At 58.2% G+C, this 26,385-nt stretch overlaps 9 protein-coding genes across 9 annotated transcripts; 3 read left to right on the top strand and 6 right to left on the bottom strand.

Moving 5' to 3' along the window:
- Window positions 1–320: 320 nt before the first annotated feature.
- On the bottom strand, window positions 321–1,762 carry CcaverHIS019_0208060 (uncharacterized protein; the record flags this gene model as incomplete). The annotated part of the gene is made up of 2 exons (XM_060597859.1): window positions 321–1,580; window positions 1,613–1,762. 2 exons carry the CDS (start codon window positions 1,760–1,762, stop codon window positions 321–323), a joined length of 1,410 nt encoding a protein of 469 aa, XP_060454710.1.
- Window positions 1,763–3,210: 1,448 nt separating this feature from the next.
- CcaverHIS019_0208050 (uncharacterized protein) lies at window positions 3,211–4,911 on the bottom strand (the record flags this gene model as incomplete). The annotated part of the gene is made up of 6 exons (XM_060597858.1): window positions 3,211–3,434; window positions 3,470–3,751; window positions 3,792–4,160; window positions 4,201–4,346; window positions 4,383–4,507; window positions 4,543–4,911. The coding sequence occupies 6 exons, from the start codon at window positions 4,909–4,911 to the stop codon at window positions 3,211–3,213; spliced, it is 1,515 nt and encodes a 504-aa protein (XP_060454709.1).
- A 269-nt stretch (window positions 4,912–5,180) lies between these two features.
- CcaverHIS019_0208040 (uncharacterized protein) lies at window positions 5,181–7,057 on the bottom strand (the record flags this gene model as incomplete). The annotated part of the gene is made up of 7 exons (XM_060597857.1): window positions 5,181–5,377; window positions 5,409–5,764; window positions 5,802–5,875; window positions 5,911–6,452; window positions 6,484–6,589; window positions 6,632–6,841; window positions 6,962–7,057. The coding sequence occupies 7 exons, from the start codon at window positions 7,055–7,057 to the stop codon at window positions 5,181–5,183; spliced, it is 1,581 nt and encodes a 526-aa protein (XP_060454708.1).
- A 292-nt stretch (window positions 7,058–7,349) lies between these two features.
- LAC4 (uncharacterized protein) lies at window positions 7,350–10,292 on the bottom strand (the record flags this gene model as incomplete). Its single annotated transcript, XM_060597855.1, has 2 exons — window positions 7,350–9,881; window positions 9,915–10,292. 2 exons carry the CDS (start codon window positions 10,290–10,292, stop codon window positions 7,350–7,352), a joined length of 2,910 nt encoding a protein of 969 aa, XP_060454707.1.
- A 1,078-nt stretch (window positions 10,293–11,370) lies between these two features.
- Window positions 11,371–13,115, bottom strand: CcaverHIS019_0208020 (uncharacterized protein; the record flags this gene model as incomplete). The annotated part of the gene is made up of 4 exons (XM_060597854.1): window positions 11,371–11,599; window positions 11,652–12,570; window positions 12,743–12,881; window positions 12,930–13,115. The coding sequence occupies 4 exons, from the start codon at window positions 13,113–13,115 to the stop codon at window positions 11,371–11,373; spliced, it is 1,473 nt and encodes a 490-aa protein (XP_060454706.1).
- A 3,823-nt stretch (window positions 13,116–16,938) lies between these two features.
- On the top strand, window positions 16,939–18,690 carry CcaverHIS019_0208010 (uncharacterized protein; the record flags this gene model as incomplete). The annotated part of the gene is made up of 2 exons (XM_060597853.1): window positions 16,939–17,191; window positions 17,279–18,690. 2 exons carry the CDS (start codon window positions 16,939–16,941, stop codon window positions 18,688–18,690), a joined length of 1,665 nt encoding a protein of 554 aa, XP_060454705.1.
- Window positions 18,691–19,373: 683 nt separating this feature from the next.
- CcaverHIS019_0208000 (uncharacterized protein) lies at window positions 19,374–21,279 on the top strand (the record flags this gene model as incomplete). The annotated part of the gene is made up of 5 exons (XM_060597852.1): window positions 19,374–19,609; window positions 19,642–20,012; window positions 20,065–20,632; window positions 20,671–20,843; window positions 20,876–21,279. The coding sequence occupies 5 exons, from the start codon at window positions 19,374–19,376 to the stop codon at window positions 21,277–21,279; spliced, it is 1,752 nt and encodes a 583-aa protein (XP_060454704.1).
- A 364-nt stretch (window positions 21,280–21,643) lies between these two features.
- On the top strand, window positions 21,644–22,567 carry CcaverHIS019_0207990 (uncharacterized protein; the record flags this gene model as incomplete). The annotated part of the gene is made up of 5 exons (XM_060597851.1): window positions 21,644–21,757; window positions 21,912–21,929; window positions 21,994–22,113; window positions 22,331–22,389; window positions 22,501–22,567. 5 exons carry the CDS (start codon window positions 21,644–21,646, stop codon window positions 22,565–22,567), a joined length of 378 nt encoding a protein of 125 aa, XP_060454703.1.
- A 683-nt stretch (window positions 22,568–23,250) lies between these two features.
- Window positions 23,251–25,488, bottom strand: ERG13 (uncharacterized protein; the record flags this gene model as incomplete). Its single annotated transcript, XM_060597850.1, has 5 exons — window positions 23,251–24,048; window positions 24,170–24,234; window positions 24,284–24,640; window positions 25,181–25,209; window positions 25,313–25,488. The coding sequence occupies 5 exons, from the start codon at window positions 25,486–25,488 to the stop codon at window positions 23,251–23,253; spliced, it is 1,425 nt and encodes a 474-aa protein (XP_060454702.1).
- Window positions 25,489–26,385: the final 897 nt, after the last annotated feature.

Here is a 26,385-nt window from a genome sequence, read left to right as displayed (position 1 = left end):
GGGGGTACCAATGACCCCAAACTCCCCGGCACATAATCAGAGGCATCCGCGGGCCAGAGCAAAGACTGCGTCGTGAGATGGGACCTGGTCTTGGTGGCCGAGATGTTCGGTATCTCGTTGATGAAGGCCCTTCCTGACTAAGCTGCCAGATTTTCTGGATCTCGCCTCGAGAACAGAAGAGACAATGTAGCCTCGAGAAGAGAAGAGACAATCCAGCCTCAAGAACAAAGAGACAATGCATACCTCCAACCAGACCTGCCTCATAACTATACTCGGTTACTAATCCAAACTACCCCAACTTACACCCTCAGATTGCCAGCTTAGACCGAGCCCGAGTTGTCGGCGCAAGTCCAGGCGGCAGTGCCGCCGTACTTGGCGTACGAGTCCTTGATGTCGACGATCGAACCGTAGGTGCCCGACACCATGAGGAACATACCAGCGACAATGACAAAAGTGCTCCACGCAACGCCGAGGTACCACTTGGTGGTGCGCTCGTCCTCGCGGTGGAGGTAGAGCCACATGAAGCCCATTGGCTGGAAGCACATGAGTGTGCCGAGGAGGGCGCCGACGAGGGAGACGAGGCCGCCGAAGACGGGGACAGCCGAGGCGATGATGTATGCGATGATGGTGCATGCGGCGACGCAGCCGATCCAGGTGGCCCAGTGGACGATGCTGTTTGAGGTGAGGTGGTCAGAGCCGCGGAGGATGCGGACAAAGATCTGCTTGGCGGGGAGGTGGGTGACGAGGCAAACGGTCGACACGAGGCCGGGGATGGCGAGGCCGTAGCATACCTTCTTCATGAGGGTGCCTGCCGAGCCGAGGGCGGGCGAGGCGACGAATGCGCCGCAGAAGTAGTAGACGACAATACCGATGGCGAGATACACGCAAGTAATGATAGTCTGGCAGGTAACAAGGGAACGAGTGTAGTGACGGGGGTCGCGCATCTCGGAAACAATGGAGAAGAACGCCGGAGTACCGGCGTACGAGAACACGAGGGTACCAATAGCAGAGATGGCCGACGTGAAGCTGGGGTTACCGAAGAGCTTGATCTCGGGCTCCCAGAGGCCCTCCTTGGGCGCAGCCGAGGGGCGGTCCTGGACGCCGACGGAGACGGTAAGGACGAGGATGGAGACGACGATCGAGGTGACGCCGATCCATGCGAGCCAAGAGATCCTGCCGAGAGTGCGGATGGATGCCAGACCCATTGCGATGATGGCAGCGACAGCCACAAAGACGGCAGTGCACGCGCCGTGCGAGCTAACGGCGTTAAGAGCCGTCGAAAGACCAAGCATGGCCGAGCCGCTCACGGCGATCCAAAAGAGAGTGTATGCAACGTTCATGACCTCGTAGCCGAAGCGGCCAAAGATACGCATCATGACGTCGGCAATATCGTACGTGTCCGGGTGGGCGAGCTTCCACCTGCCGACAATGTAGTCGGACCAGGTAGTGATGGCGGCGATAGCGATGAGGCAGAGGACACCGGGAATCATCCCGAGCGTGTCAAAGACGGCGGGCATAGAAAGCACACCCAGACCCATCTGCGTCTTCATCATGAGCACGGCGGTGCCGAGCCATCCGACCTAATGTCAGCGAGCCCCACGAAAGATCTTACCGAGCGGTAGTTGGGCCCGTTGTCGGTGATGGCTCCAAACACCTCGTCGGTGACGACACCGCGCTTCGAGCCCAGCACCTCGACATCGTAGTCGTTGTCCTCGGCAGAGTCGACGTCGCGCACGTCCTTCTCGTTCTTGTGGTAGCCCATGGTTAGTTACTTTGTGACTTTCCGCGGAGAAGAGGGGCCTCTTCAATGTCGCCCGAGTCAGCCTTTTAAAAAGTCTGCAAGTCTGCGGCGGAGAACAGCGCTCGCCCGTGGGGCCAAGGGCCGCGCCGGTCCTAACTACATCCTGCGCCACCAGCCCCTGTCGAGGAGAAATGAGGAGGGTGGATGGAGACCGAGTCGAAAGACGACAAGAGTAAGTTGGATGACGAGAAATCGTTCACTGTCGGATGTTCCGAAGTTTCAGGGCGAGATTAGAAGACCCTGATTTCATCTCAGGTACCGTTGCATCTACATGCCTCATTTTTCCGACTCTTTGCTGACGTGAAATCTTTGCTGTACGCGGGTACGTAGGTACGCAGGTACGCAGGTATGCAGAAGAGCTAGTTGTAGAGCGAGCGGAGCTGCATCAAATGTATAATGTTTAAAGTCCCACTCAGACCGGGGGTTGAGAAACGATTCCTACAACCTGTCTAAAAAATTGCGCACATCGGCCGGCGCGTTTCGGCTTCGGATACCCAAAGCCAAGCCAAGAATCAGCTGTCCATGATACCTGGGTCAGTGGCGTTCCCTGGCGCTAGCTTCGCCAACACGCTTCTGACTCGGCCTCTCATTCGCCAGCTATCCTCCATTCCGCCGGCGACTCGGGGTCTGCCAAGGCGAGTCGGCCGGAAAAACATCCAGAAACATCTCCGCGGCCAGCGAATATGGCTGTTACAAGTGGCGAATGTTCCCCGGAATCTGGGACAGAATGTACTCGGAAATCGCTCCGCTGTTAATGTGTGGAGTGGCGCAATGGTGCTGGGGCCCTCTGGGTGGGGCCGCCCAATGAGTGTGCATGGTTTCAGTCTTATCTGGGGCATCAGGCGGCTGAGGCGGGTGAGATGGGAGGCGGGCGAGAAGGGGAGGCGGGCGAGATGGGGAGGCGGGCGAGATGGGGAGGCGGGCGAGATGTGGCGGCGGGCGAGATGGGTAGGCGAGGTCGGGCAGCTTCGGGCGCGTGGTAGACGAGCAAACGACCGTCAGCACCCGATACTCGTCGGTGAGGGCGAGTGAGAGTGAGAGTGAGGGCCAGTAGAGCAGATCGAACGCTGAAACGCGATATACCCTCTGTCACAGTATCCAACTCGAGACGCGATACACCCTCTGTCACAGGATCCAACTCGACACTAGCCGTTGACCAGACACAGTTCATACGAAGTGGCAGTACACCGTTTGACAACGAGGACGCCATGGAATGGGGGAAGCAATACGCGGCGGCGGCGAACAGGGTTGGTGATATCTTTAGCGTCGGTTCGGTAAGGGCGCCCTCGCCTCTAGCTGCAGTAGATTTCCGCGGCTCAACAACTCCGGGAGATACATCTATTCTATTCTATTGGGTGAATCCAACGCAGAGGGGTTGATCTGCATGGGCCTCCTGTTTGCCGGAATGTTTAACTGGGGAAGAAGATTCCGACAAATCCGCCACACATGATTGTCACTCCAGTGTACACTAGCACGGCGCCAAAGTTTGTGTTGCCGTACGCACCAGCTGCGCCGCGGAACACACCCGTGCGAAGGAGTTTGGTAGAGATCGGGCCGGATGTGAGGTTACCCACGCCGCGCAAAACGGCATACAGCGAGAAAATGTATGTGTTCATATGTGGGCCACGGTCCTCTGCGTGTCAGATGTGTTTACTCGGAAGAACTCACTGCATGTCCGCGTGATCAGCTTGGACCAGAGCGAGACAAAACTCAGTGCGCTAAATCCCCACAAGACGCTAAATGCGACGAGGACGCCCGAGCTCGTGCCAAGGCCCCAGAGAATAAAGACGGAGAGCGAAGCAAGTAAGCAATTGCCCAAGATTGTTACACGACCTGGGGCGCGGTCCGAGATCCACCCCATGAGGATGTTGGAGGGCACCGACACGGCATTCATGATGGCCACGAGGGCGGTGCCGTCGGGCCTCTTTGCTCCGACCGTCTCGGCGAAGGCTGGCGTCAGTCTCAACCTTCAATTTCTGTAGAGGCTCACTGGGAATCCAGAGGGTGGGGTTAAAGTTCCCGAGACTTGTGAGGAGAAGTGCGGCCATGCCGACCCAGAACGCGCTCGTCTTGAGTACGCCCCACTCAAAACTGGGGCGCGGGAGGGCATGCGTTGCCCCTCGGGCTGGGAGCGGCACACGGCGCTTAATAAACATGAGTGCAATGGCGTTCATGATGAAGAATGCGAGGCCGAGCGACACCATTGCAGCCCGGTATCCGAAGCGGTTGAGGAGGCCGCTCACCACAAGGGGGAAGATTGTACCGCCAACACCAGTGCCTGCGAAGAGGATGCCCGAAGCCAACCCACGCCGCTCGATGAACCACTCGTACATGATCGTCGCGCAGGGGAGGTAAAGTGCTAAAGTCAGCCCGAGCGGTAGGGCGAGGAGGTGACATACCGCCTGCGAAAGGGTAGAGGCACCCGATGGTTGCGACGAGGTGGGACGCCTTGGTCACAAAGCCGGCTGCGATGATGGAAGCGGACGCAACGAGCAGCCCGACAGCCTGGATCAACCGCCGCTGGCGCGGGAACGTCGTGAACAGCCTGACGTCAGTTCGTTCCCTTCGGCCAAGTACCCACGGGCCTAGCAGTGCCGTGCTCATAAACATCAAACCGGTCTGGAGTGTGGCTGCGAGAGTGAGTGTACTCTCGTCCTCTGGGAACATGTGGGTGTGCCAATACGCATGCAAGACACCGACCGTGTACTGTTGTCAGCTCGTACTCTTCCCAATCTCCATACAGGCAAGCCCCAGACCCAGGTCTCGACGAGTGTGGCTGCGGCTAGGAACTGCCACGCATGTCGCCCCTTGTCGGGCGGGTGAAGGACTGGCGTGACGCGTTCCCCGCCATCCCCGTCTCCCAACACTGCGTCGAGGTTGTGCAGTGCGAGGTCCTCCTGCGAGATTCCCGGTGTTTGCGGCAGGCTGGCACCGACGGTCGGTTCACCGCGGCCGCCAAACAGGTCTGGATCGCTGTTGCGCTGCTTGTCGCGTCCCCCAAACAGGTCGGGGTCGCTGTTACGCTGCTTGTCGCGTCCGCCCGCGTAGGCTGGGCGGACGCGCTCGAGCTCTATGCTCTGTGTGTATGTGTATGTTTTTGTCTGCGACATGGTGGTGTGGAGACTGATCCACGGCGGGGGCGATATGTAGCTGCATCAGGAGGGCTCTGAAGATTTCGGCATGTCAACATGCCAGCTTTTGACTCGACCTGTTCCCTGCTTCAGTGCTTTAATCAGCAAATGGCCTGAGCCGAGCTTTGCCGGCCACATTTCTCAAATTGTCCAGTATCAGTCACAGGCACGGACATCCAACTGTTAATCTTCGAGCACGTGGTGGCACCTCCTTGCATGCGACCGACTCGTCTTGGCTTATGGAACAGCTACAGCGTGAACCGGTACTTGGCCTCGATCTGGACTTGCGTCGGGCCGTTCGGACCGAGGTCCTCGCCGCGATCGAGCCGCGCATTTTGGCGGCGGAGATACCACCGCGTCAGGAATGTGAGGAGGATGACGAGCACACTGGCAGCGAGGTTGACACTGAATGCGAGGATATACCGCAGCGCCTTGTAGAGGTAGCCTGGTGTCAGCCGGCCCGGGCAACATCTCACTGGTCCAGATGTTGGCGCTGTTGGCGAAACTGTTGATCATCGCGATTGCGATGGCTCGCTTGATGTCTGGTCCAACGACGGATGTGCTGATCCACGACAACAGGACGATGGTTGCGCTGTAGAACGAGCCCGGCATAAGCATCATGGCAAAGTAGCGGGCGGCGACGTTTGTGGTCGCGAGCGCGATGATGTTGGCGACGATGGTGACGCTCATCGCACAGACCGTGTGCCAGGTGCGGTCGCGTCGCTTGTCCGAGCTCCAGCCTACAATGACCAGGCACACGATGCACAGGATATATGGTGGGGCGGTGATGGACAACGTGACTGTGCGGCTGAATCCGAGCGAGTTGACCACACTGATATCAGCTGTCCGTTTCCCATAAAACAACTCACATGGGGAAGAAGTTGGTGACGGCAGCCGCGACCCAGCAGCACCACAGAGTGAGGCCGAGGAGGTAAACTGCCGGCTGGAGTTAGCGTAAGTGGATAAAAGGCAACTCACGTCGGTGAGGGATAGCTTGAACGCGCGGCGCGTGGTCATTTCCTTGGTTCCGTCCTGGGTCCCCTTGTCCATCTCGAGGCGGAACAGCACCTGGTCGCGTTCCTGGCGATCCAGCCAGCGCATTGTAGCGGGTTTGTTGGGCATATACAGAGCAAAGATGATGGCAAACCCAACGGTCATCACACCCTCGATGATGAAGAGCCAGCGCCATCCCTGTAGCCCGTGCGCCCCATCGAGCTGAAGACACGCGAGGGCAAAGAGCCCACCGAACGCGTTCCCAATCTGTGACCCAGAGTACAAGATTGCAGTGCGCAATGCCAGCTGTTTCCGGGTATAAAACAGCGAGAGGAGATACACAGCACCGGGGAAGAATGCCGCCTCGGTGAACCCCAACATGAGGCGACATACCACCAACCCGGCAAAACTCTGCACAGCGCCAGTACACGCCGACACAGTACCCCACATGGCACACCAACAGCAGATATACACACTGGGCTTGGCCACTCGTCCCACCATCATGTTTGAGGGGATCTGCAGTGAAACTTTATGAGCGGCATATCAGGCGCGACTCACTGTATCCGGCAAACAGGACCGCAACGCATGTTGCGAACTGGCTCTGGGTCATGTTTAGGTCGTCGGTGAGGCCGCCGATCTTGGCCGTGGAAACGTTCTGCCGGTCCTACTGTTAGAAGAAGAAAGTAGTTGGCTACTATTATCGTACCAGGTAGTTAAGCACATACAGTGCCATGAGAGCCGGCATGAGGAGGATGTCGATCTTGCGCGTTGCGCGCCGGTCCACGGCGTCGAGCTCGGCCTCGCTCAGGCCCACCAGGGACTCGGGGTACTTTACAGCGAGGTGGCGATCGACTCCGTCCGTGTCGACATGGGGTGTCTCGTCGGGGTTGAGGGTCTCAACATGCTTAATCGACGCCTTGTCCGAGTCAGAGTTGGGCATGATGGGGTGGGGGGGTGTGAGGGGGAAGATTGGGGGAGGTTGGGCTGATGATACTGTGCCCGGTCTTAAGAACCGTTGGCTGGAACAAAGACGTACCGCTAGTTGTACAGCTCCATAACCCGCGCCGGCGTCGGGTACGAGCGGCTGTGTCTCCTGTCTCCTGTCGCCTGGGAACAGTACTGGGAGCCCCATCGCTGCAAGCGCCCAGGTCCGACAGATGCGGTTGTACCTGGCTTGCTTGGGAGGACGAGAGGGGCGGGAGAGTTGTTTGCAGCGATGAGGTGTAGTGCGTTGTTGATGTGGGCCGGCATCTCGGCAACTTGGCAACATGATCAGCAGATCAGCTGATCAACCCTGTGCCCACATGTTAATCCCACTCGGTAGAGAGCGGCAATCTCGGTCGCCTTATACGCTATACGATACATTGCACGGTGTCATGGCGCTAATACTTGGCATATCTATCTGCTTTTGGCGGGTATCTGCATCACCTGTTCGTAGGAGTGAGGGCGATGGCAAATCCCGTCTTCTCAGCGACGAGCAGGAACCGATCCTGGGGTCGCGGCCCACATGCCGCGGTACCCAGGCCGTTCTGTGCGTGGTCAATGTTGATCCACACATTGTCGCCCGGCACGAGGTCGACCGTATGTCTAGCAGCCGCGAGTTGGCCACTTGTCCATCGCTTGACGCCGAGGTTGAACTCGCCGGCGATGGTCACTCCGCCCCTCGCACCAGACACTGTGGCGCGGCGTACACCGCCCCGGTTCCCATTCTCTTGCGGGTAGACATATGGTGTCTGCCACTCGTCAATGGAGCTCTCGAATATGCCGAGGCGCTGCGCACGGTATGAGTCGGGGTACGCTTCGCCGGGTCCGAGGCCGAACCATCTCACGGTGTCGAGGTCGGACAGGCCCAGGAGGAGGCCGAGGCGGGGGAGAGGAGCCGAGAACTCGCCCTGAGGTACCACGTCCACGCTCACGTGTAAGGTCTCCCCGTCAGAAGTGTAGGTGTAGACGGTGACAAGGGCGCGACCTGTGTCGGCAGCTGCGACGCGTGTTGTCACGATCACGGAACGGGATGTCACTTCGACGGTGTCTGTGCGGTGTTTCATTCGGTCGTATCCCGCCGCACGCCAGTGTTTCTCGTAACACACGTCGTTGTCAGTTGGCGCCCGCCAGATGTCCAGGTTGAGACACGTCACATTCTGCGTACCGAGCTGCGTCAGTTGTCCGTCCACGAGGCGAAGGCGTGCTGGCCCAAGCACGATTGTACCGTCCTGCACTTTGGGTGTGGCCGTCGCCTCCACGACAGTAATTGGTGGCTTGGCACCGAGGGGGATCTGGCCCCACGCAATCTCGTGTCCGGCCCTCGCCCAGGCAGTGTCTTCCTTGAGCCGCGCCGAGACAGTGTACATAGCCTCGCCTCCAGCTTTGAGAGCCGGGAGGGCAACCGAGCTCGTCTCGCCGGCCTTGATGGGCGCGATATCGAACGTGCCCTCCTCCACGAGCTGGCCGTCGCTCTCGAGGCGCCACGTGAACTCGAGTGCAGATGTGTCGGCAAAGTCATGCCGGTTCAGGACGGACACCTCGCCGTCTTTGCCCGTAATCTCGACCGGCTCAATGACCTTCTTGAACTCGATCAGGCCCGGCGACGGCTTGCGGTCGGGAAACAGCAGACCGTCGCATACGAAATTGGCGTCGTGGATCTCCTCACCAAAGTCGCCGCCGTACGCATAGTACTCGCGACCGTCCTTGGTGCGCTGTAGGATGCCGTGGTCGATCCATTCCCAGATAAACCCGCCTTGCGTACGGGGATACTTGTGGAATACATCCTGGTACTCGCTGAGCCCACCGGGGCCGTTCCCCATGGCATGAGCATACTCGCACTGAATAAAGGGCATGGCGAGGCGCTTGGCATCCAGAACCTTGTCGTTGAGCTGTTCTTCCGAGAACAGCATACGGCCCGTCTCGATCTCATCCTCGGCCTTCTCTTCGCCCTTGCCAATCTTCTCGCAAAGCTCCTGGCTCGCGTACATCCGCGAGAAGATGTCGACGTACTGTCCGATCAGGTCGCGTTCGTAGTGGATTGGTCGCGAGTCGCGCTTGCGAATGGCCTCAGCCATGCGGCCAATGTTGGGTCCAAACCCTGCCTCGTTGCCAAGCGACCAGATAACCACCGACGGGTGGTTCTTGTCTCGCTCAAACATGCGCTCTGTGCGGTTCACCAGGTTCTCTGTCCACATGTCCTCGACAGCTGGGCTGCCTTTCCACTCGACGTTCTCGAAGCCGTGGGTCTCAAAGTCGCCCTCGTCAATCACCCACAGTCCATACTCGTCGCACAGACCGAGAAAGGCTGGGTGTGGCGGGTAGTGCGAGCAGCGCACGGCGTTGATGTTGTGCGTCTTCATCAGCACAATGTCCTGCCTCATCGTCTCGAGGTCGAGCGTCCGTCCCGTCTCAGGATGGAACTCGTGTCGGTTGACGCCGCGGAACAGGATACGCTGCCCATTGACCTTGAGCTGTGCATCCTCAATCGTGACGCTCCTGAATCCGATTTTGAAGGGGACCACCTCGCCGTCGACTCCAGTGTCCAGTTCCGCCTCGTACAGGCGAGGAATCTCAGCGGACCAAGGCTCAATCTTGGGAATGTGAAGCGACTCGCCAGTTCCAATGTCGATATTGAGCTCTGGAACCCGCACAGTCCCACGTGGCGTGCATTCAACCATAAGCTTGCCGGATCCGTCCGTGTCATAGTCGGCATGGACAAAGTAGTCTTGAACCGCCTTGGGTGGGCGGTGGATGAGGGTGACGTCGCGGAAGATGCCAGGCAGCCACCACTGGTCCTGGTCCTCGACGTACGACGCTGCGCTCCACTGGTGCACCTGTACCGCGAGGATGTTGTGTGCGTGCACAGGCGCGTCAAACTCGGTAGGCAAGCGTGATCCCGATGTTGTTCCCAACTCGGTGCCATTAAGCCACACCTTGGCCCACGACTCGATGCCGTCAAAGCGGAGAATCGTCTAATATCAGCGGCTAGGTCTGTATCGGCTCACCTTGCCATTTTTCGGCCAGTCCAAAGGCAGGTCGAACTCGAGGCGGTACAAGCCCGTGGGGTTCTCCGTGGGCACGTACGGTGGGTCGATCGGGAACGGATACCGGATATTCTGGTACGCCGGCAGACCGTATTTGCCGTCCTGGAGCACCCAGGTGCTGGGGACGGGGATGGTGTCCCAGTCTCCGTCTGCGAAGAGGGGTTTCTGGAACTCTGCTGTAGCGGGACTGCGCGCCGCCGTGGGCTCCAACGCAAACTTCCAATCACCATTCAAGCTCTTGTGTGCGGCGTTGGATGGGGCGTACGCCCGCGGTGGGAGCGCGCCACGCCACGGAGTCACGTCCTCGTGTTCGCCTGGATGGACAGTGAACTTGGTCATGGTGGATGGGATGTGCGTTGGGGTTATGGAGAGGCGGCTGAAAAGGGGGGAGCACGTTGGCCGACGTGCTGGTTCATGGGACAGAGATTAGCATGTCTTTGATGGTTGGCACTAAAGTAGGATATGAATGGCAATGGTCCAGTTGAGCGGGATAGTTAATGGGCCGAACGGGGATGTTTTGACGGCGTAACCCGACCGTCTCGGCCCGACACTCCGGCCCGATTCTTCATGTCGCCGTTGGTGTCATTGTACTAGACGATAGTCTTAACGCGCCTATTCGTTGCCAGGCAAAGATATCACCCAACGCTCACCACTCGTACGTGACTGTCCTCTTTGTCCTGGTTGTGCCGGCCTTGAGATCCGCAGCTCCTTCCCGGCTCCATCCCGGCTCCATCCCGGCTCCATCCCGGCCAAGCCTCTGGCATTGCCGGCATGATGGACGTCAACAAACAGCCCCGCGATGAGGAGGCGGAGACCCAGCGCGTCTCGTCGGTCGCCTGTGAACAGGCTTTCTGCAGCGCAACGTCTTGAATGATTTCGCAAGTCATCTTGAGTCCTGATCAGAGATGGGGTCACGTGACCGTAACGAAGCGTACCTTGTGATCCGCATCAAGCGCACAGAGGATGCAATATTCTTTGATGTCATGTGCCAGCAAATGCAACAGACCATGAGCTCTGTCAAACGCACTTGAGACGCAATTGAGGATGATCTAAATGACCCATCTTGGTTGCCAGATCCACACTAACCCTGATGTTGGCATGGAGTCATAGTACATAACGTTAATGAGCGCTCTCTTGCGCTCGTGATCAACTCATCAGCTGACCCGAATGGCACGAATGGCGTCACGGGAGGCTGGTGGAGCACCAGCGGGTCCGACTCGGGCTCCGATTTTGCATCCGCCAGTCGGCGAGTAGTAGCGCAAAAACAATGCATTATGTACAACGCCACCGGCGCAGGGTGGAGTGACCTATTGAACTGACAATAGGTGAATTTACCGTCTAGCACAGCGAGTACTCGTGCTCGCCTCGTCGCCTCCACACTGTTCTACTCCTTATCTCGAACACGCTCCACACTCTTCTACTTGTTAGTCTCGACCGTGTTCGAGTTGTCGGCACAGTCCCAAGGCTTGGAGCGGTTAGGGTCGTTGATGATGGCGACGATGGCTCCGTAGGTGCCGGCACCGGTGAAGAAGATGGCGAGAGCGAAGAGGAAGGCGTTGAACGCGAGCATGAAAACATTGCGACGTCCACTGAGGTTGAGCTTCCAGTTGTCGTGGTACCACATCCACGCGTATGGGGCGATACAGCTGTTTGTGTCAGCATTGAGAAGAAAAAAAATGAACAGTAGACTAGACTTACACCGAGGGACCGATAAGAGCACCAATAAGCGAGATAAGGTTGCTGAAAATGGGAATGGCCGAGGCAATGATGTAGGCAACGAGGGCGGAAATGGTGACACACGAGTACCAAGTGACCCAGTGGATCTTGGTGCTGGATGAGAGGTGAGGGGTGCCGGAGAGAATGCGGACAAAGAAGTACTTCGCAGCAAGGTGGAGGTAGATGCAGACGGAAGCGAGGAGGGCGGGGATGGCGATTCCGTAGGCGACCTTCTTCATGGTTGGGCCAGCCGAGCCGAGAGCGGGGCTGGCGACGTACTGGCCGCAGAAATAGTAGACGACAATGCCAATGGTTGCGTAAACGCAGTAGAGGATGCCCATCGAGGTACACATGGTGCGCTTGTACGAGCGGGGGTCACGCATTTCCGAGATGATGCCAAAGTAAGTGGGAGTGGCGGCGAAAGCGAAGACGATAGAGTTGATAGCAGACATGGCGGTGGAGAACGGCGGGTTGTTGGTAATCTTGAGGTTCTTGGGCCAGGGGCCAGTGGGATACTCCTTGGCAGCGAGGTAAGGGCGCTCCTGGACACCAACGGCGATGGTGAGAGTGAGAATGGCAGCCATGATTGAAACGAGACCGACCCAGCCGATCCAAGAAATCTTGCCAAGAGTGCGTAGCTGGGCAAGGAGGAAGCCACTGACGGCGGAGACGGCCATGAAGATGGCCGTGCACGCGCCGTGGTGAGTGGCAGTGGAAGAGACGGCGTTGAGAGCGGTGGCGATGGTGAGGATGCCTGACGCCGAGACGAAGATCATGAAAAGAACAAACGCGAGACCAAAGTACTCGCGGCCGAAGCGGCCACCGACGACAAAGCCGGCGTCGGCAATGGCGTACACCTCAGGGTGGTTCATCTTAAAGTCACCAATGATGCACGCGCAGTCTGGTTGTCAGCGAGCGGTTCGTAGGTGGCGCGGGACCCAGGCACATGACTTGCGGTCGTCGTAAATGACCTCCACCGACAGTCTGGCAGTACCCAGTGCCTGGACACCTCCCCCACCTCGTTACGTGGGAGGAAGCCTCATTTGCTAACCGACTGCCAAGGAAAGACTCACACATGATGATGAGGTTGATCACAAGAAGCAAGATGACACCGGGCACCATGCCGACCTCCATGAAAACAAAAGGAATGGAAAGGACACCAATACCAATATTGGCCTTGGTCATGAGAGCGAAAGCACCGAGGGCTCCGACCTAACATGTCAGCGATCAACTTTTTGGCCTCTTGTCAAAAAAACTAACAGCACGGTAGTTGGGGCCATCGTCGCCCATGTCACCGAAGACTGCGTCCTGGACGTGCTGCGACTGGCCAGCCGGGGCGATCTCGATGGCATAGTTGTTATCCTTGCCAGCCTGGACGCCGCCATTGACCGAGTGGCGCTTTTCGGCTTGGTCGATCGCGTGCTTTTCACTATCAAAGTGAGACATGTCGTGTTGAGAAACAAGTTGCGGGGAAAGATGGGGCCAACCGACAGCCTCAGCTGGTCTTTTTGAATGAACGGGATAGGAGGCGGGGTCCAGGAATCAGATGGTGAGCGCTCCATCGAGCCCTAGAGGTACCTAGCTACTCGTGACCTCGATTGGATTGGGGCCCGGCCAAGACATTGCGGCACAAAGGGTATCCAAGCTGACTCGGCGGCGTTGCAGCACGAGATCGTCAGACGAGGTCCGGCAAGTCAGGCAAAGGTAGCCGCCGGGGTCTGATTGCGTCTGCCCAACCCCCAACCCCCACACAGAGAGCTGGCACGCGCGCTAAGTAAGGTTACTTGCGGGGGCTATCAACAGAGGCTGGAGTGTTGGCTAGGTGTGGGCTCCAATATGTCAGGGGTCTGTGGGGCCAAGGCACGTGAATCCAGTACATCGGACACCTAGGGTTGTTGGACCATCTACAGTTTATTGCCAGATGCTGAGGTGAGGGAAAAGGCTGACTGTGGCGTGAGTGGCTTTGCCTCATTCTCTTGCCGATCCATCCACTGTTGCCCGTGCACTTGTCAGGCACAAGAAAGAGTTATTTCTCTTTTCGGATGGTCGGGAGTAGTTTTCAGCCGACCGAGCTGGTAGCAGTGTTTACCAACTCATCCATTGTTCATGCACAGAAGAATGCCTCATTGGTTGCCAGAGTTACCCGCTGAGAGATGACACCGAGCAAGCGGCAACTGGTGGTCGATTGGGCCGGAGCATGCCAACAAGGTAACAGGTAACAATGGGGGCGGGGGCAATGTGTCGTCATCGGCGTCTCACCAAATACGGTTCTTCTCAGGGAGACATTGATCACGCCCCCCACTTTGAGGGAAGGGTGGAAGGGTCTCTTCCTCTGCCCGTGCGCCCCGGGTGTGGCTGACGTTGTGCCTGACTTTACTATCTCCCTGCTATCACCCTGGCCCGATCTGATCCCGGAACCTGCCATCACCCGACCTCAACTTTGCAATCAGTCGGGAGAGATTTACAATCCGTATATCTTTTGGCGGATCGTGGCGAGGCTGCAAGTTGGTGAGCATTCTGAGCATCGCTTAGGCTTGTCCTCGCCTTGCTAGGCCTGTCCTCGCCTTCACGAGCTTGTCCTCGCCTTGCTTAGGCTTGTCCTCGCCTCCAGCCGCGCAGCCGCCCCAATATCCACGATTGACCGCGATATGCAGCTTTTCGAATAGCTAGGCGCTATCAGCCGTTTCAGGTATTTTTGACGCGTCAACCATCCACTAGCCGCTGCCCGGAACGAGTCTCGATAAACGAGCCATGTCCCCTGTTTTGTCTTCGCACTTCACCCTTGGATATACCCTTGGACACACGCGGTCTCGCTGTGTTTGAGTATTGCTCCTAGTTCCGCAGCCCGCGTACGTGTCCCAATTGAACGATGGAGAAAAGTTGGATACCGCCTGCTCGTACCCTTGCAACGTGAGTTGGCCGCCGAAAGCCGTCCACTCCCGCCAACCTAACTGTACAATACCCCACTCTGTAGCCCCAACGGAATGGACACGTGCGCAACCGCCTCATTCCATGAGCAGCTGAGTTGCAGGGCGTGCTTTGGCCCACAATGTCAACCCGCAGTTCTTTTAAATCCACCACAGCTGGTCCCCCATTAATGCCACCAATGGAGAACACGGCCGGGGTCGTCGCGCGCAGCACGCATCCGTCCACGCGTCAGGGGATGGGCGTGGACCCCATTCTGCGGGGATGAGGGTATGCCTAGTCAGCACAATCCGACGAGTAGAGGAAAGAGGGGTCTCCAGTACAGCACCGAGCACGTCTTCTCCTGTGCGCGGCCTCGCAGCCTCGCTTGAACCGATATCCGTGCCACAGCGCCGTGGTCCGACCCGGTTTGCTATCCTCGCTGTGTAGGACAGTTGGAAATGAGAGCCGAGGCTAGAGCTAGACTCAGGGGGGGGATCTCGTCTTGGTGTCGCGCGAGGAGCACGATGCGCTCCCGCAGCAGTATTTAATAGCGAGAGCCTTCCCGCGAGCACAATGCGCTCCAGCAGCAGTATTAAAGAGAGCCTTCCCGCGAGCACTCTGCGCTCCAGCAGCAGTATTAAAGAGAGCCTTCCCGCGAGCACACTGCGCTCCAGCAGCAGTATTGAAGATAGCCTTCCCGCGAGAGACAAGGTCATGTCGGTCACACAAGTGGGCTAGGCTTGCGGTTCGTAGCGCACATTGACCACTGTTTCGCCATACGGTTGCGTTGTACCTACGCTTGCGGTTCGTGGCGCACATTGATCACTGTTTCGCCATACGCCTACGCTTGTGGTTCGTGGCGCACATTGACCACTGTTTCGCCATACGGTTGCGTTGTACCTACGCTTGCGGTTCGTGGCGCACATTGATCACTGTTTCGCCATACGCCTACGCTTGCGGTTCGTGTCGCACATTGATCCCTGTTTTCGCCATACGGTTTCGTTGTATGGGGCCACCCAACTAACCTGGTGAGACCACTGCCTTTTGTCGTTTCGGGCTGGAGATGGTGAGACGCAGAGGTAGTGGGTGTGAGAGTTCTCCGTATACATATGGTTCATATGGTGGCAGCATGCACGTCACCGCGTGGTAGTGGATGTGACAGAGCTCTCCGTATACATATGGTACATATGGTGCATCATGCACGTCACCGCGTGACAGCAGCGAGCCCGTCGAGGTAAAAGGCCAAAATTAGCTCGCACTGGCATTTTGGGCTCCATCTCAAATGAGGACTCCACATGGGGCCACAAAGTTTAGGTGGTTGCTGTTCTGGGCCAGGTACATCCGTTGTGAACGGACGACGCGTTGATGCTGCTTGCATGCCCGTTTTGCATGGAGATGTCGCTGCGGTCGGCGCGATGCCGTCTCAGGATCTCGGTCCGGCCACCGACTTTTCCGTGAGACAGCTCTCGTTGGCAGACAATAATACTTCGGCGCCGGGCCGAAGCTAACCACACGGCGTGGGCCGAATACAACCCGAGATCACGGCGTGATCCGAATACAACCCAACCCAAGATCTGTCCACGCCTATGGGGCGGATGACGTCCGGGGAAAACTGGTGAACACTCGAGGTGCTCCAACTACCACGGTTAACTGTAAACCACCGCGGGTGGGCTTGCTCCCGCTCAGAGGAATACGTGCGGCTGTATGGTAGTCTGAGCGGGACCCGCAGTTGGGTCCCCATGGAGCCCGTAAACCGCGTCATGCTCTCCTCCCCACAAGACTTTGCTCGGATGACAAGGTATGCAGCATTCCGTCAATTTGGACTTTGGCGATCATGTACTGTAACCTCGCTTGGGGATTGTTGCGGCTGACGTCAACGCCAAACTTTGGCGCTAGTTTCGGGGAGGGCAGGGCACATGACTGAGGGTTGTCCAATAGCGAGAGGTACCCCGCTATCGAGAATGTGTTACTTTGCCGTATGAACAGTAGATGGTGTCTCTTCCCAATGAATGATACCCTGAGTCACGTTGGTATTTTGCCACTTTGCCGCGGAGTAGCAGCGAGGGCGTGGGGCCGATGCTGCGGAGTGGGGGCGACATGTCGTTTGACGGCCACCTGCCGTGGTGCCCTCGAGGCAGGACATGCTCAGAGGCGGGGCCTCAATCTCGGGACACCGCCGAGATGCCTAACGAGTGTTGTTGACTGGGGGAATGTGCAGGTGAGTTTGGCTCACTAGGTCAGCTAGGCACTACTTGCACTTGCCCGCCATCACTTTGTCGATCACTGACACAACTATAAAGTGGTCCGGGTGGAGCCCAGCTCTGCATCTGTTCTCGGTCGTGGACACCACAGAAACACAATCATGTCGAACGAGAAGCAGCACATGGAGGCGGCCGAGGCGGAGCCCGACATCAACTTCAACAACTTCAACCGTCGCCAGAGCAAGATGGACTTCAACCACCTCGAGAAGGTCGACACCAACGCGCCGGAATGGAACGACCTCCGCGACGATGCGATGTTCGCCGAGGAGAAGGAGAAGAACATGACCCTCATGGAGGGTTTGCGCAACTACCCCAAGGCTGTCTTTTGGTCGGTCGCCATCTCTCTCTGCATCAGTGAGTTTGTGCATGCCGGAAGTAACGGGGGACCCCCTTTGCCCGAGCAGTGACGTCCAGCCCCCAAACAGAGTTGCTGACAGCCAGTTATGGAGGGTTATGATACCCAGGTTCTCGGCAACGTTATTGGTCTTAACGAGTTCCGCATGAGGTTCGGCTTCGACACTGGCAATCCCAACCCCCAGAAACGTTACCAGCTCTCGGCAGCGTGGCAGACCGCTGTCCAACAGGCGCCTACCATCGGCTGCTTTTTCGGCATCTTCCTCTCGTCATGGGCCCAGGACAAGTGGGGATACCGCCGCACTATCCAGATCGCCCTCGTCTTCCTCACCGGTACCATCTTCATTGTGTTCTTTGCCAAGAATGTCGAGATGCTCTTCGTTGGTGAACTGCTCTGCGGTCTTCCGTGGGGAGCGTTCTCTTCGTCGGCCGTCTCGTACGCATCCGACGTGGCGCCAATCCCCCTCCGTGGCTACCTCACCACCTACATCAACCTGTGCTGGATTATGGGCCAGATGATTGGTGCCGGCATTCTTCGCAAGGTCACCACTCTTCCCGGTCACAACGCCTACCGTATCCCCTTTGCCGTGCAGTGGTTCTGGCCAATCCCTCTCTTTATTCTCGTCACTCTTGCTCCCGAGTCGCCTTGGTTCCTCGTCCGTGCCGGCCGACTCGCTGAGGCCAAGCGCGTGGTTGAGCGTCTCTCCAAGAAAGGCGAGATGGTTGATTCAGACGCTACCGTCGCCATGATGGTCCGCACCAACCAACTCGAAATTGACCACGAGACCGGCTCAACCTACCTCGACTGCCTCAAGGGTGTCGACCGCCGGCGTACCGAGATTGCCTGTGTCGTCTGGATCTGCCAGCAGCTGTGCGGCATGGTCTTCTGTGGTTCTCCCACCTACTTCTTCCTCCAGGCCGGTCTCGATGAGGGCAACGCCTTCAGCCTCAACCTCGGCATTACCGGTATTGCTTTTGTCGGCACGGTTGCCTCGTGGTTCCTCCTCACTGTCACTGGTCGTCGCCCGCCGTTTATCATCGGTATGGCTTGCATGTGCGCGCTCTTGTGGGTCATTGGCGGCCTCACTTGGCCTGCGGACAAGGGCGGAGGTGGCGCTTGGGCCCAGGCCGGACTGGTCATGCTCTTCGTCTTCATCTACGACTTTACCATCGGACCCCTGACCTACTGCGTTGTTGGCGAGGTCTCGTCCACCCGTCTCCGCTCCAAGACTGTCGGCCTCGCTCGTAACGCCTACAACATTATCGGTATCTGTGCGGGTATCCTCAACGTGTACATGGTCAACGCGACTGAGTGGAACCTCCGCGGCCGAGCCGCCTTTGTCTGGGGCGGCACCTCGCTCATCTGCACGATCTGGTGCTTCTTCCGCCTCCCCGAGATGAAGGGCCGCTCGTACCGCGAGCTCGACCTCCTGTTCGAGCGCCGTATCCCTGCTCGCCAGTTCAAGAAGACTGTCATCGACGAGACCGCCGAGTCGTAAATGTAGTGGGGTGCGGTGGGGATGGTAGGATTGCGGTGAAGATTGAACGAGTTGGCACTTGAGGCCAGGTTGAATGTCAGCAGTATCAGTAGCAGAATGCAAAGTAATCGCTTGAGCAGGGCGAGGCGGCGAGGCGGCGAGGCGGCGACTTGACTGAGCAAAGTACAAAAAATATATTCATATTCAGCACATTGTCGAGTCAACTAGCCTCCAATATGTGCATGCTGTTAGCTGCGTGTAGAGGGGCGATGTCGCACTGAATACACGGGTCGAGGACACATACAAGTCTGCCACCATACCGTCGAGATTGTACATGCATTCTGCAGTCTAATCTCTGGGTAGCCACGCACCCGTGGCAAGCTGGTACTAACACCATGCCCGGCACGACGCTAAGGATGCAGCATGTTGTACTCCCCGTCATGCTGAGCCACGAATGTCAAGGCAGATTCAGCCACAAATGTCAAGCAGATTCAGCCTGGGCCAGGCCCAAATCACATGATGGCCGCATCGGCCATCTCCGAATTGTGTCATTCTCGCAACTCGCCGAGTATGAATAATCACAATCGTAACATGCTTCCGCGCCGAGCTCATCTCACTCATCTCACTCATCTCGTCGACACGATCACTCTCGATGCGATAAGCCGTTGTCCATACTCTCGCCCTCAACCCAGGTTCACCTCACCATGACGGCGTCGGAACGCACCCCCCTCCTCTCGTCGGCGGGGAGCAGCACGCTCGCATCGCCAACTCGCGAAACAACAAAGTTTGGATCCGTCGTCCTCCCCGCCGTCCCCAACGCCAAGACCGTCCTCCCCGCCGCTCCCGCCAAGATCACTGGAGATGGGACGCCGGCGCCGCCGCTCCACCGCAGCCGGCCCCTCAAGGAGACGATGACCCGCACGCGACTCGTCGTCATCCTGTAAGTCCCCCCCTCAACAATACTGAGACTAGCGCGGGCATCTGGTCGTCCAACTTTGCGTACGCACTGCAGTCCACCGCTATCCCGACGCTGGCACCCACCATCGCCAGCTCGTTCCAGCACGCCGAACTTGCCGCGTACCTCGGCAGCGTGTTTACGCTGGCGAACACGGCCTTCATCCCAGTGTATGGGGTGCTGATTGATGCGCTGGGGCGGCGATTTGCCATGCTCGCCGCATGCTCGTTCTATGGGGCTGGGAGCGCAGCATGTGCTATGGCGCCGGGGATGTGGTCCCTCGTCGCTGCGCGAGGACTGACCGGCCTCGGAGGAGGGGGATTGCTGACTGTTTCGGCAGTGATTTGCACTGATCTCGTCGCATTGCATGAGCGCGGGTTCTATCAAGGTACGGCTTAGGTTTACATGGAATACGTTGACATCAGGCCTAATGATGACAGTGTTTGGAGTAGGCGCGGCGCTCGGCGGCCCGACAGCCGGTATCCTCGCCGACCGCTATGGCTGGCCTTTGGCGTTCTGGTCGCAGCTCCCGGTCGTCGTGTTCTGCGCGACAATCGTCTTTGTATTCCTCCCCGAACCGCCCATTGCCCCAACCCATACCTCGCTCCTTCACGGTCTCATCTCGCTCGACTGGGCCGGCGTTGTCCTCCTCTCAACCAGTACGGCATCACTGATCCTCGGCCTGAGCTTCCACACCTCGTACTTGCGCCCATGGTCCCACCCGTCCGTGTATGGCCTCCTTATCGCATCGGTCGTGCTGCTCGTGGCGTTCGTAGCGGCTGAAATGCGTGCCGAACGCCCCATCGTACCCATGGGCCTGTTCAAGACATCCCAGTTACGTGCGATCTGGAGCTCGGCCGTCCTCCTCATGATTGGGTCGCAGGCCCTCCTCTTCCACGTCCCCACATACTTTGCCGTGTTGATGGACATGCCCGCCGCTGAAGCGGGGTGGGTCCTCAGCGTGTGCTCGGGTATCGGATTGAGTACGGGCACCTTGTTTGCCGGACAGTAAGGCCCAACTCTTCTATATAAAAAACTGAAACTAGCCATATCCGCCGTGGCGGTCGATACACCTGGCTTGGGGTAGTATCTCTCCTCCCGTCCATCTGGGGTGCATGGATTGCAGCGACATGGCAACCCAACTGGCCTACATGGGGATACTACGCGACGATCCTGCCGCTTAACACTGGCTATGCAGTGTACCTCTGCGTCTCTCTCAGTAAGTTTGTTTCAACATTGCGCTGACAGTAGTCGCACTCATCTCGTCGGTCGACTCGCGTGCAATGCCCAAGGCCACAGCGCTGCTGTACACTGTCCGCTCGCTTGGCGCGACGCTCGGCGTCAGTCTAGGTGGCAGCATCCAGGTCGGCGCACTGGTGCGTGCGCTCCGGCAACGGTTCGGCGACATGGCTGGCGGCGAGGCGATCATCGACGCCGTCGTCCACTCCAAGGCCGCGATCAAAGACTTGCCGAAACGGTATGCCAAGATGGCCCTCGATGCGTACGCCGTCAGCTTGCGGACGGTGTGGATTGCCAGTGGCTGCGTCGCCGTTATAGCCGTCGTGTGTGCCTCGTTTATCCAGCAGAACGAGATCCACAAGGGCGACGAGCCACGCGAGCCGCGCGAGCAGGCCGAGCAGGCCGAGTCGGCATGAATTGTACATCCGCTAGAGTTAGATTGGAATGCAACGACCGGATCAGTGGACGTTTGCTTGCCGGGTCTCGGGTGAGAGGTTAGCCAAGCAAGTCAGAGAGTTGTCATCAACTGTCGCTGATGCTCGGCATTCCGGGGCCGCCTACGCCGAGGTTGTTGGAGAAAAACTCACCCAATGAGCGGTAAGTGATTGCCGCTTAAATCGTCCTCGTCCCATTACCACGCGAGACCCTGAAGACAAGACCTGAAGACTCACCGCACCCGGACCCTCTGGCCCCCAGGATCAAGCAGGATCCAGGACACGGCCGTCGACGTGAAAGTTAACACATTGCCATCGCTCTCCATTACTCAAACACCATCCAACAATGTCCGACGTCAAGCTGTTCACCTACGCCGACCTCGAGGAGCACAAGTCTCGCAACTCGCTGTGGCTCACCATCCACAAGAAGGTGTACGACGTCACGGCGTTCTTGGACGAGGTGAGTGGGCGGCGTGGTCGGGCTGCTGGCGAGCTGGCGAGGTGGCGAGCTGGCGAGGTGGCGAGCCCAAGAACTGGCGAGCCCAAGAGGTGGCGAACCGAACAGCTGGCCAAGTCGAGGTCCCTTATCAACACGTGTACAGCGCTGACACCAGCACCCGGGCGGTGACGAGGTATGTTTGCTCTTCCCGTTCGAGCATTACGCAAAGCCAAGCGATTATAAAACTAACCCCCCAGGTGCTCCTCGAGGAGGCCGGGCGCGACGGCACCGAGGCGTTCGAAGATGTCGGGCACTCTGACGAGGCGCGCGACATGCTCCTCAAGATGTACCTTGGCAACCTCAACCCTGCGGAGGCGGTGAGTTTGCCGTGGATTGAGGAAAGCGGAGGGCGGGTTGGGGACGCGGCTATCCCCAGCCGCGCCGGCTACTCTTTTCCTTGTGATGTGGAATGGAGGACGGCACGTCGGTGACAGCCGTGTCAAGACGGATCGTCGCACAGCATCGCGGTGCCAGTTTTGCGGATCGTCGCAGCTTCGGGGGGAGCCCAACGCCCCAAGACACAGCTGACCCCAGGCCAAGAACACCACAACCGCCAACGGCAAGGCCCAGTCCGGCACCCCGGCTCCCAGCGCGTAAGTCTCAAGCTGGACGAGTGGAGTAGGAGCAATCTGTGTCGCCGCACCAATCGCTGCGAGGCCGTAAAGCTGCAACTACCACGCCATTTCCCCACAAGCTGACAGCAGCGCCCGCTTCCTCATGCCCATCATGGTGATCCTCGCGTGGTGGGTGTACCGCCAGTACTTTGCGTGAGCTATAGACCTGTTGTCATGATGTATTGTCGTGTGTTGGCCAAGCTGCGTAACGCTACTGATGATGATACAGATGGCTGACTGGCTTATCCTCTGAGGCGCGGTCGCGGGTGTTCGCAGCTCGTAGGTGTACCCCGCCGTTGGGAGAACGAAACGTGAATCGAAGGGTGGTTTCTGTAGGTGCCATGAATCATAGAGGTAAGCGTACACCAGAGGAAGCGGACAGCTCACCTCCGGGACATACATCCAGTCCGGTGTCGGGTAAGCCGTTGACAGAGGTCAGGGCGAGCATAGCATGGTGGTCAACGTCGCTGGGGGGCTGGTTTACCCGCGCCCCTCACTGCTCGGATGCCAGAGATGACATGAGCGCGCTGCTCATGCTGATATCGCCTATCTCGGATCTCAGGTTATCTGCCATGGTGTCATGGCCGCATGTCGGTCACGAAGAATTAACATGTTGCCTGGCTCCAGACCATACCCTGTCGCCCTCTTTGCAGAATGTACAACGTCTCTGCGGACTCTGCATTTCAGCCCATCTCCTTCAACCCATGTGCTCATTCCACCCACTCCGCCCATGCAAACTAGTCGTATCAATGCATCCTGAATGAAGGGTATATAAGGTCGTCTAGGTGAACTGTACACACAAGGCCCCCGCGCCTATGCGGTCGGCACTGGCCCACTCCTCTACGCAACGGGCTTCTGCTTGTAGGTGCGGCGGAAGAGACCGTCAATGCCCTCAAGGTAGTACGCGCCAGGCCACACGTTCTCAAGAGACCCCTTGGGCAGGTACTCGATGGCGTTGTGGTTGTCCTCGCGGAGCTTGAGGCCGTCCACGTAGCGCTGGCATGGTACGACCTCCATTGCGGCGAGGCGCTCCTTGAGTGCCATCTTCTGCTGGATGACCTCAGTGGAGCCGATGACGCGAAGAGCGAAGAACGACGCAGCACAACCAGAGCCGAAAGCGTACATGCCGATGCGCTTGCCAAGGATGTCGGTGGGCGCAACGTTGGCGAGCACGGAGGCGAGCGCACCATACAGCGACGCAGTGTACATGTTGCCGCAGCGCTTGACGCAGTCGGATCCGGGCACGACGGCGCTGTTGTAGTGCTCGGCAGCGTGGCCGACAAACGTCTTCTCAACGAGCTTGTCAGTGTACGTCTTGGTGGGGTCGATGTCCTTGATCTCAGCGGGGATGTTGGCAAACGACGCGTGCGAGGGGTTGCGCAGGAAGTCGTTGTAGAAGAGACGCGCGTGCCCCTTCTGGACGAGCTTGCCGTAGGGCGAGTGCAGGCAGACGTAGTCGAACTGGGTCAGGTCGTTCTCGTTGTCGGTGTGCCCGTTCGTGTGTCCGTTGGCACCGGCAGCAGCCGCCTTCTTGGCAGCCCGAGCGCGCGACGCCGCAGCCTTCTCAATGTACGTGTTGTACGCGTTGTCGAGCGCGCCAAGGTACGCCTTGATGGTCCAGGGGCCATCAACAGTGGGCTGCCGTCAGCCAAGTCCATTTCTTTGCTGGAGCCAAACAGGCACCAGTTAAACCCTTGTGCGCGCGCTTCACCGGACACGCATGTGCACAAGCAAGCCACTCCGTGCGCCAGATACTCACGTACTCAGCCGACAGGTCGGGCTTGTAGAAGTCCCAGGTGTTGGCAATGTAGGTGCCGTGGACGGCTGCGGTCAGCCACATTCTGCACCACTCCGTGTCACGATCCGCACTCACGCTCAAAGACAATAGGAGCGTCAGGGCCGATGAGCATGGCGCACGCGCCCATGCCGCCGACGGGGCGCGCAGAGCCCTCCTTGTAGATGGCAATGTCACCGCACATGACAATGGCGTTACGGCCGTCCCACGACTCTGATTGCATCCAGTTGATGCAGTTGAAGAGCGCGGCGGTCGAGCCGTAGCACGCGTTCTTCGAGTCGATGCCCTCAATGTCGTGGTTGCCGTGCTTGGCGAAGAGGTCCATGAGGAGGGTCTTGGTCGACTTGGACTTGTCAATGATGGTCTCAGTGCCGACGTCGAGGCGGCCAATCGACTTGGGGTCGATGTTGTACTTCTCAAGAAGGGACGAAACGACTGTGTGTGAGCTCAATGCCGCTTGCTCGGACTCCACACGAGTTCCGGTCTCTGGGGCTGCCTGGGGCCTACGGACCTGACCAAGAGGTCAAGGACACCTGTGGTCCACCCCAGGTCAAGTTGTGAGCTCCACGCCGGACCTAGAACAAGGTATGGCCCTACCCCAGATCCGCCCGCGGTACACGGCCTTGACCAGCGCCACCGAGGCGAAAAAGGTCGCGACTCGCTTGGTCTCTGCGCCTGCGGTGAAACGGGCGCTACGCACGACTTGCCCCAGGAGGCCGTGTCGCGTGATACAGCTCCGGACCAGGCCCCGGTCCAAGGTCTCACGCCCCGCGGGCAGATGAAGCCGTCCGGCGCTCCTGCGCCAAACCTCCCACAGCTGCCCAGACGTGATGCAGCATCTTGGGAGCTGGGATGATGCACCTCCGCAGAAAGACGATCGTCATCCCTCCACTGCCCAGCTCTGGTCATGGTGGCGATCCTCCACTATACCAGCCTTTGTCACCCACCACGCAAAGCGTCGACCTATCGACTTACCAGTCAGAGCAACCGAGTTGATGTCCTCACTGTCGCGTCAGCTCGCTGTCCCAAGTTGCTTGCCACTGGCTCAAGCTTGCTCCCGCTTCGGTCCATGCGATCCCAGCTACGTTCCTCATCTCGGGCACTCACACGTCGTCGGTGAAGGCCATGTACTTCTGGCCGAGGCCAATGGTGTACTTGCCCTTGGAGACGCCATCGAACTCCTCGAGGTCCTCCTCCGAGATGCAGCGCTTGGGGAAGTACATCTCGACGGCCTTGATGCCGACGTTCTGGGGGCGGGCGGGGATGTCAAATGCGGCGACCATTGTGGATGATGGGGTGTGGGGCAACAACAAAGAAACACAAGGGGGTTATTAAAGAAAAAGATAGAGTAGGATGAGAAAGAGAGAGCGTATTTGCAGAGAAAGCAAGGTAAAGTAAGTAGCTAAAGATGATGATACGATGTGCGGAGGACGAGGGAAGGGGTTCGGGCCAAAGGCGAGTTGTCGGTCAAGTCCTTTCTCGTACGGTGGATTCAGATATTGCTCTGACCGCTTTGGCTCGGATTCCTCCTAGTTTTTGGGGAGACGCGCTTTTTTCCTCTCAGGGTAACCTTGGATGACCGGGAACGCGCTCGTCACGCCACCCTCAGTCCTCTTCTCTAATGCCCTCTGCTCTAGAGCCAGAGTTCACTCGGACCTCTCCCTTTGCATGCCTGGCAACAAAAGTGCAAAGTCGAGGTCGAGGCGGAGACTGGACACCGCCAGATCACCCGATCATTTACACTAAATGTGCCAGTTCCAACGTGGAGATCACTGAATCCAACACCAAGAGGACACTCGGGGTTATCGGAGGCTGATCGACAAGCTTGTTCTAACCCCGCATTCTCTAATAATTTCAAGGCACAATTACCTCCATGGTGAGCATTTCTTTGACACAAGGCACATCGAATGCGACCCGCCCCAACAACCCAAGCAGCGCGGGCAGAGTGTAGACCCCAAACCACATTCGTACTACTAAACTACTACTCGTGGTGGTGTGGATTGTAGGAGGGATGGGTTGGGATGGTGCGATGTACAGTTGTCGTGCCATGTGTGGCCTGGTCACCTAATGGAGTGGCTTGTCAGTAAGGCTGGTCAGGATGATGCAGGACGAGTGAGTGGCTTGAATGGCTTGATGGTCTGTGTGTCAGATTAGAAGTGATCAGGCGTGTATGGGTCGGG

Source organism: Cutaneotrichosporon cavernicola (assembly GCF_030864355.1).
Source record: "Cutaneotrichosporon cavernicola HIS019 DNA, chromosome: 2".
In the NCBI taxonomy this organism is placed as follows: domain Eukaryota; kingdom Fungi; phylum Basidiomycota; class Tremellomycetes; order Trichosporonales; family Trichosporonaceae; genus Cutaneotrichosporon; species Cutaneotrichosporon cavernicola.
The sequence above is the reverse complement of the archived record's forward strand: the minus strand, read 5'-3'. Positions and strand labels throughout refer to the sequence as shown.